Source organism: Pelophylax lessonae (assembly GCF_965119305.1).
Source record: "Pelophylax lessonae genome assembly, chromosome: 13".
Taxonomy (NCBI): Eukaryota; Metazoa; Chordata; class Amphibia; order Anura; family Ranidae; genus Pelophylax; species Pelophylax lessonae.
The window spans coordinates 183,064,926-183,073,965 of NC_138780.1; the positions used below are offsets into that span (position 1 = coordinate 183,064,926).

Here is a 9,040-nt window from a genome sequence, read left to right on the forward strand (position 1 = left end):
AGCGCGTCCTCTTCCGTGTCTTCTTCTCCCAGAATGCGCCTGTACCGGCCCCGCTCGTCACTTCCGGGGCGGCGCCGCATTCCTCCACAGCTTCTGGGCATGCGGCGACGCACAGGAAGTGACGAGTTATTTTTTGTATATACAGTGTGAGTGCGCGCATATATACTATTAAGAAAATGTGGAGTGAATTCCTGGCTGCAATTCATCTAGAAGGCATTTTACTGATGCAGGTTAAAGACGATCATTCAGACTCGTATTAGGATTTTATTTTCTGTTTTTAGTGGCCCTGGCTAGTAAGAAAGCTAACAAAGAAAAATTGAAGGAACTTCAGAAATCTGCAGCATTATTTAAAGATCGCCTGGGACTGGAGATCCGAAAACTTCGTGGTACGTACAATTGTTAAGGAGATCCATACCAAGAGCAGTGTGTGGGATGCCATTCCTGATCTCCTTTCAAAAATATACCTACTCTTGAGTATTTGAAAAAGGGGGAAAGCATGCACCCAGTGAAGTCAGGACTTCAGACCTGCTTACTTGTTCCAGTTCAGTGACTCAAAAGTACTGAAGCCAAAGGATTGTATGATAGCTAGGAATCTAGCCTCTTTAGAAAGGAAAAAATAGATCATCAGTGCCCTGATCCTCCTTGGGACTGCAATGTTGTGGTTTTTGGGTTATACTGACCCCTACAGGAGTAGGACACAAGGCAGAAAGTTTGGCTACACCTATGGGCAGTCCCAGGGGGGTATACTCCCTCTCTATGCTATAGGTACTCAGTTTTTTTTTTCTGCCTGATCAGGAGTAATGACCTAGTTCCTTGCTGGGATCTCTGGTCTTGACAAACTTTTTCTTTAGATTGATTTTTTTTTTTTCTTTTTTTTTTCTCCTGGTTTTTTCCTATGAGATCTACAATCAACTGCTGGGCGACAGGCGGGATAATCTAGGTCCAGTGGTCACCCTAGTCTGGCCAGCAAGCGTGTGCAGACCTCAGCTCCGTGCTAGGTTGGCCGTGACATAGCCCCGCTGGATGGGGGTTGGCTTGCGATTTAAATGCCTAGTGAGGTGGCATACGACCGGGTCCCAGCATTCCTCCTGGCCAACAGCCCCCCATATCGATGGTGAGGGGTTCTGTCTGGAGCGGTGCCCGTCTGGTTCCAGGTATGGTGAGTAGCTGTCGAGACCCCGGAGGGTTTTTGGGGACCCCCAGGTTCCTCTCCTTCCCGCCAGGCACCCACTTTCATCTTTTGTGTCTGGGGGGGTCCTTTGCCTCTCTGTTGAGGATCGATTGGTGCTCTGTGACTGGCAACCTGGTGGTGCTGCCAGAGCAGTGGGGGTTGTCCCTTAGCAGTGTTTTACACTTTTTTTTTTTTTTTTGTGGGGTCCCCCTGGTGACTCATGGAGTTTTTGAAGCACATCTCCTCACCTGATCCCCTCTCTGGGGCTGCGGGGCCTTCCGAGTCCGATCCATCGATGCACTGACAGCAATCATGAAGGCCTTTGTATCCCGGGTGGCGGTGGCTTTTGGGCGATGGGCTGACATAAAGCACTCTCTGCCTTTCCTTGCCTCATCAGATCCTGAATCTGATTTGGCTGCCACGGATGTGGGTCCCCCTGCTTGGTCTGCGATCACGTGCCCTGAATCCTTAGTAGTGTGGGGTATTCCTCCACTCCTGCAACCACGCACGAAAAGGCGCTGGTGGACGCACTGATTGTATCTGTGCTCGAGACCTTAAAGTTGGAGGACGCACCTGCGACAGAGGCGCAGGTTCCCTTTGGCACTCACAAGCCATCCAGAGCGGCAAAGGTGTTCCCTTTCCCTCCTCCTATTTTTGACTGAATTGTCACTAAAGGGTGGGGATGACCAAAGTGTCCCCTTGGGGTCCCTAAGCGAGTTGCTAGGCGATAGCCATATGGGGAGTCCCTCCTTAAAGAGGTTGTAAACCTCAGAAAAAAAAAAAAAATTAAAGAAGAAAGACAAAGGCATAATGAGCTAGTATGCATCGTATACTAGCTCATTATGAAATACTTGCCTTAGAACGAAGCCCCCGTAGTGCCGCCCACTCACTGGTAACACAGCCGACATGTTCTTCCGTCTTCCTTCCGGGTTCGCGCCATCCGGCCATCTGATTGGCCAGGGCCGCGGTGATGTCACTCCCATGCATGCACGCGGGAGCTGCCGTTCATGGCACAGGGTTCTGAAGGAATGGCACGGGGCAGCCGTTCCTTCAGAGAGCGCATGCGCCGATGACATCGGCTGCTTGCAATGTAAATATCTCCTAAACGGTGCAAGTTTAGGAGATATTAACAGTACCCATAGGTAAGCCTTATCATAGGCTTACCTATAGGTACAAACACTACTTGGGGGTCTACAACCACTTTAAGAAGTGGACTGTTCCTCCGGTGGTGGACCCTTCAGTTTCCAAATTAAACAAGGCAACCATGATTCCGGTTGAAGAGTCTCCAGCCTTTAAGGACCCGGCTGACAGGAAGGCGGAGGCTGTGGCCCACAATATGTACACCCTGGCTGGTTCGGGGTCAATATTCACCATTGCCCTGGTGTTGCAGACTCTGACCGAATGGGGAGTTTGCTGAGCTGGCGGACCAGCTGGTCCAGTGGCTGCAGTTTATCTGTGATGCCTCTTTGGATGCAGCTCCCCTAGTGGCTCCATTCTCTGTTTTTTGGAAATGGTCCTTTGGCGTGTCTTTTGGCTCAAACGCTGGTCTGCGTACCAGACTTCTAAAAAGTCCTTGACTGATCTTCCCTTTCAAGGTGATCGCCTGTTTGGTGCTACCCTGGATGGCCTCATTAAAGGTCTCACAGGGGGAAGAGTATCTTTCTTCTGCAGGCTACTAAGGGCAAGGACCCTCGCCCTAGACGTTGCTCTCCTTCTCGGTTCATAAGAAGTTTTTTCGTCCCTCGGTGGACTGACAAGGGATCAGAGCCCTTCGGGGCCTCCTCTGAAGGATCCAAGCGAACTTGGTCTAGCAAGTCAAGAGTGGGCTTCTCCAGACCGTGGACAAGGCACCTTCAGAATGAAGGTGCACCCTTATCCGTATCTGGGGTGGGGGGACTTCCTTGCTTGTTCCCAGACCCGTCGACTCCCCTGGTAAGACAAGTGGGTCCATGAAGTCATTCGGTCAAGCTACAAGATCGAGTTTCGTTCTTACCCTTTGGTAAGGTTCTTTCTTTCAACGTGTGACTGTCCCTGGTCCGCTTACAGGCTTTTTGGGGCGGTGCAAGACCTTTTTACCTTTTTAAAGGGTGATGGTTCCGACTTCAAAAGGTTTTCAGGGGTTTTACTCAAACTGGTTTTCAGGAAGGAAGGCAGGGTGCGTCCAATTCTGGACTTTAAGGCGCAGAACTGCTTTGTGCGGGTGCAGAAGTTCAGAAATGGAGTCCATTCGCACGCCGGTGGCTCCCTTACATAAGGGGGATTTTCCTGCCTCTATCGACCATTACGGACGCCTTCACACTCCAATTTGTGTTGGTCTCCAGCGCTTCCTCCGCTTTGCCATGGGAGAGGAGCAATATCAGTTTGTGGCATTACCCTTTGGTCTCGCCTCTGCTCCTTGGGTCTTCATGAAAGTGTTGGCCCCCGGTACTAGCATTGTTAGGCCAATGGGGAATCCTGGTACTGGGCTACTTGGACGACCTCCCTAGGGTGGAGACTCCTACTGCTCTGGTGGAAAACCTGAAAATTGCCATATGAGCTTGAGGAAGTATGGCTGGATTCTGAATTTTTAGAAGTCTGCTCTGGTTCCATCCACAAAGCTGGACTATCTGGGTCTGACTCTGGACTCGGCCTTAGCCTTAGTGCTCCTTCCTTTGGGCAAACTTTTGCAGGCTGCAATTTGTTTCCTGCTGTCCAGCAGATGGTCATTCCTCCGGACTTGCATGCGGGTGCTGGGCCTGATGCCGTCTAACTTTGAGGCAGTTCTGTTTGCACAGTTCCATACGTCCCTTCAAGGTAGATTCTGGCCAAATGGGACAAGAATCCGCAGTCTGTATAATTGGATCCAGCTGAGCCGGAGAACGAAAGAATCCCTGATATGGTGGCTTCGTTTTTCGGCTTGGCAAGTCCTTCCTTCCCTTGTATTGGACAGTGGTCACCACGGATTCCAGCCTGTCTGGCTGGGGCGGTGTCCTTGGCAAAAATTCTGCTCAGGGGATCTGGACACTGGTAGAATTCAGACTACTGATCAATGTCTTGGAACTCCGAGCGATCAGACTGTACCTGGAACATTGGACGGATTGTCTTCAGGGATGTCCAGTCCGCATTCCATTGGACAATGCCACAGCCGTAGCTTATGCCCATCACCAGGGGGCACAAGAAGTGTTCTGGTGGCTCTGGAGGTAGCCGGCATTCTAAGGTGGGCAGAAGGATTTGTTCCAGCCCTCTCTGCTGTACACTTTCCTAGGGTGGAAAACTGGCAGGCGGATTACCTCAGTCAGCAGGCGTTGGACCAAGGGGAGTGGTCCCTTCACCCTGAGGTGTTTCATCAGTTGTGACTCCGGTGGGGCATCCCAGAGGTGGAACTGTTTGCGTCCCGGCTCAACAGAAAGGTGCAGAAGTTTGTGGCTTGGTCGCGGGATCCTCTGGCGGACACCACAGATGTGTTGGTGGCCCCGTGGTGTCAGTACCCCCCTTCAAACTTATGCCAAGACTTTTATGCACGAAGGAGGCAGAAGGGATCCTGGTCATCTTGGTGGCCCCAGACTGGCCTCGCCGGGCCTGGTACGCCGATCTGGTGCGGCTGGTCCTTGATGTTCCTTGGAAGCTTCCTCTCAGGGAGGACCTGCTGTCCCAAGGACCAATCTTCCATCCTGCTTTATAGTCGCTGACTTTGACGACTTGGCTGTTGAACGACAGGTGCTGATGGATAGAGGTGTGTCTGAGTCGGTGATTCCAATGCTGTTAAAAGCTAGGAAATCTACTTCTAGGAAGATCTACCATTGTACGTGGAAGACATACATTGCGTGGTGCGAGTCTCTTGGGGTTCATCCTCGCTCTTTTTCGGTGGCTCTGATCTTGACCTTCCTTCAATGGGGGGTTGAGCAGAAACTGGCCTTGAGTACTATCAAGGGTAAGGTGTTGGCCTTAGTGGTCTTCTTTCAACGGCCCTTGGCCACATGCTCCCTGGTGCGTACTTTTCTTCAGGGAGTTAGGCACTTGACCCTTTCTGTGTGGTCTCTGTTGCCGCCTTGGGACCTCAATTTAGTGCTCTCAGTCCTCCAGAAGCCTCCTTTTTGAGAATCTTCAGGAGATTCCCCTGGTTACACTGTCCCGGACGGTGGCCCTTTGGTGGCTTTCACCGTTGCGCGCAGGGTGTCGGAATTGGCGGCGTTATCTTGTCGTTCACCTTGGTTGTTCTTAGCCCCTGTCCGTCGTTCCTTCCTCAGGTTGTCTCTGATTTTCATTTGAATGAAGACCTTGTGTTGCCTTTCCTGTGTCCCAAGCCAAAACATCTGAAGGAAATTGCTTTGCATTCCCTGGATGTGGTTCGGGCGATTGGGGTGTACCTGGCAGCTACGGAGTCTTTTAGGAAGTCACTCACTATTTTGTCATAACTCACTCACTAAATAGTCATAACCCTATTTTTAGGGTTGTCCGTTTCCTCTGCGACATTTCCAGATGGATCAGACAGCCCGTGATTCAGGCCTATTCCATCAGGGGTCAGGTTCCTCCTTCCCCTTTCAAGGCGCGCTCTACGCGGGCACTGAGTGCCTGGGCCTGGGCCTTCCGTTATCAGGCGTCGGTGATGTCGGTTTTCAAGGCAATGTGTTGGCATCTGCGGATGCTTCCTTTTGGCCACAACGTTTTTCAGGCTGCTGTTTAGAGCACTTGGTTCTCTATGAGGGTTATTGTTCTTTTCAGGTGAGCTCCAGTTGTTTTGGTTGAGCTCCTGTTGCCTGGTTGGCTACTGTTTTAGCCTTGGGACTTTTTTTGCTGTTCCCACCCCTTATGTTTAACACTGCTTTGGGACGTCCCAATGGTTAAGAAGATCAGGAGCTGTGTCTGTCAATGAATGAAAAAGAGAAAAATTGGATTTTTGCCTTACCGTAAAATCCATTTCTCTGATGTTCATTGACGGACACAGCACCCACTCCTCTGAGGAGTTGTAATTCTTCTGACACTGTAACAAATCTGAGTGCCTATAGCAGAGAGAGGGAGTATACCCCCTGGGACTGCCCATAGTGTCCCACTCCTGTAGGGGACAGTATAACCCAATGGTTAAGATTAGGAGCTGTGTCTGCCAATGAACATCAGAGAAATGGATTTTACAGTAAGAACAAAATCCATTTTTTCCCTTTCTTTTCTTTTCCTATTTCTTCTCTCCTTTTTTTTCTCCTCTTCTTCTCCCTTTCCTTTCTTTCTCTTCTTTTTTTTTTTTTTTTCTTTTTTTCCTTTTCCCCCTTTTCTTTTCTTTCTCTTTTTTTTTCTTTCTTTTCTTTCTCTTTTTTTTTCTTTCTCTTTTTTTTTCTTTCTTTTCTTTCTCTTTTTTTTTCTTTCTTTTCTTTCTCTTTTTTTTTTTTTTCTTTTCTTTCTCTTTTTTTTTTTTTTCTTTTCTTTCTCTTTTTTTTTTCTCTTTTCTTTCTCTTTTTTTTTTTTTCTTTTCTTTCTCTTTTTTTTTTCTCCTTTTCCCCCTTTCTTTTCTTTCTTTTTCTTTTCCCCCTTTCTTTTTTTTTTCTCCTTTTCCCCCTTTCTTTTCTTTCTTTTCTTTTTTTTTCTTTTCCCCCTTTCTTTTTTTTTTCTCCTTTTCCCCCTTTCTTTTCTTTCTTTTCTTTTTTTTTCTTTTCCCCCTTTCTTTTTTTTTTTTTTTTTTTTACTTACCGTGCCATCCTTCTTCCCAGGTGACAAGCTGCAATTTGTCTTTCGCTGTATTAACCCTAAGGACCTGGAGGAGCCATTCTCCTGCATCATTTACTTCAATGAAGAAGGAGAATATAAGCGTAAGTCATGTGACTTGTTATTGCAATCTTTTCCCCCTAGGATGCTACTCTTCCAGAGTTAAAGGCCCTGCTCACACCTATTCATTATAACGCATATGACAAAAACATTCTTAACGGTGCTTGTTTTAGATCTTTGCGACTTTTTTTAGATTTATTTTTTAACGCATGTTGTTAAAATGAACGATGTACATGTGTGGTTTGCATCCAGAAGCGCGATGGGGGAGGAGAGCTTTGAAGTCACTGGTCGTAGCGGGGATAAAACACATGTAGGTGTGATTGTCTAAACTTGAGGAAAAGTACTACTTTCCAAATACTTTTCAAAGTAAACTTGCCGTTTTGATAAACACATTGTTATAGATTAAATTGGGACGTTACATTAAATGACTATTTCCACCGAAGTTCTAAAAAACATAAAATGTGTATCTTGCAATCCCCTGCTTTCTCTGCGTTACTTCCCTGAACTTTTGTTTGGGGAACGTTAACTAAGCGCACTACTAGGTACTTGATGACACTGTTCGGGAATACATGTCCTATCATTATTTGACACCAGTGTGCTCCTTCATTCATAAAACTTGGCTGATGTGAAGATGTTACCTGAATAGACACACACACAAGACTTGCCTGCTTCTTTAATGTTATAGTCTTTAATTTTGTCCTCTCAGCTGTCTGTGCATATTAGGACAGGCAGTATCCTTCCGTAATTGGAGTGTGGGCTGACACTGGCGGGGCTCCCTATGACCCTGCAAGGCAAAGGAGAGACCCAAAAAACAGCAGAGTGAGAGATGATTAACTCTGTACTGTACTAATGACACTGGCTGGGAAGGGGTTAACATCAGGGGTGATCAAAAGGTAACTGTGTCTAAAATGTGTGTGTTTGCCTATTGTGGGGGAGGTGCTTGTACAATGGGAAGGCAGAGATCAGTGTTCCTGCTTTGCAGAACAACGGGATCCATGTCTTTCCTACTGACCAGAATGAAGGTCTGCCTTGTTTACATAGGCAGACCGCCATTCTGCTTCTTTCCGGAACAATTGGCCGATTGGCTCCCGCTGTGCCCCGCGGGAGCAGGTCGCTGGAGACCCACGTGCGCCTTGGACCCGGAAGTGTCAGATCAGGTAATAGGTACGTGTTGGAGCGGCAGCCCTCCTGCAGTAAGTGTACGTGGGGCGGCCGCTGAGTGGTTAAAATCCCTGCAATGTACATAGATCACCCAGAGGGGAACGGGTTTTGTTGAGAGGAGAAAAAAAAATGGAGTTACTCCTTTTTTTTTAATGTTTAATTTCCCTTTTTAATGCATGTGGAATCTCAAAGATGGGGCTGAATGAGCACTTATTTATCATAAAGGGAAACACTTCTCTGGGGGGGGGGGGGGGCTCTGGTTGAAACTGGCATTACCCAACTCCTGAGCTGCACATCAGTTGGGGTACTTTTAAGAAAATTGCTGTGAGCGCTATTGGAATAAGCGCTCAGCGTTTAGAAATGAATGGATATTGGTTTGCCAGTATTTATTTTCATTGTCCAGCAATGGGTGAAAGTAGATGCAACCCTTCCAATATTCCTCCCATTCACTGAGACAAGACAGTTAGAGTGGGGTTGCTATGGGTGGCCATCCTTGCTGTATACACTTTGAGATTCGGGGGTTCTTTGGACCTGACACGACTCTCTCCTCTCTCGGCAGTTGAAGGCTGTGACCCGCCATTGGAGTGTATTGCAGAGTACGAGAAGAAAATCCGGGAGACCAAGAACTTCTCAGCATTGCTCGCCAACCTGCGCAAATCCTTCGCCACACACTGTGCTCAAGCAAAATAACCTGTGTTGTGTATACTGTGTATATATATATATATATATATGTATAGATTTCTGTGTTTCTTTACCCTGACTGAATGTCTGTCTGTTGGAAAGTGTTTAAAGTTTTAATAAAGTTGTGTTTTTTTTATGTTTATTACCTCCTGGGCCTATTTTATTATCTGTTAGGACGACTGGAATTAACCTCTTGATCACCAGACTAATTTAACGTGATTGCAAAAGGTAAAATTTAAAAAAATAACAAAACATATATACCTACCTGCTCTGCGCAAACCTCCTTTTTTTTTT

The 9,040-nt window shown here is 47.3% G+C and overlaps 1 protein-coding gene across 2 annotated transcripts in view; it reads left to right on the forward strand.

Annotated features, from left to right (window-relative positions):
* SPC25 (SPC25 component of NDC80 kinetochore complex) overlaps positions 1–8,784 on the forward strand; it is a 46,897-nt gene extending 38,113 nt beyond the window's left edge. For both annotated transcript variants that reach the window (XM_082242955.1, XM_082242954.1), the window contains exons 5-7: positions 282–386; positions 6,850–6,948; positions 8,625–8,784. In XM_082242955.1, coding sequence (XP_082099081.1) covers positions 282–386; positions 6,850–6,948; positions 8,625–8,755 — 335 coding nt within the window. In that variant the 3' untranslated portion in view covers positions 8,756–8,784. The remainder of the gene's footprint in view (positions 1–281; positions 387–6,849; positions 6,949–8,624) is intronic.
* Positions 8,785–9,040: the final 256 nt, after the last annotated feature.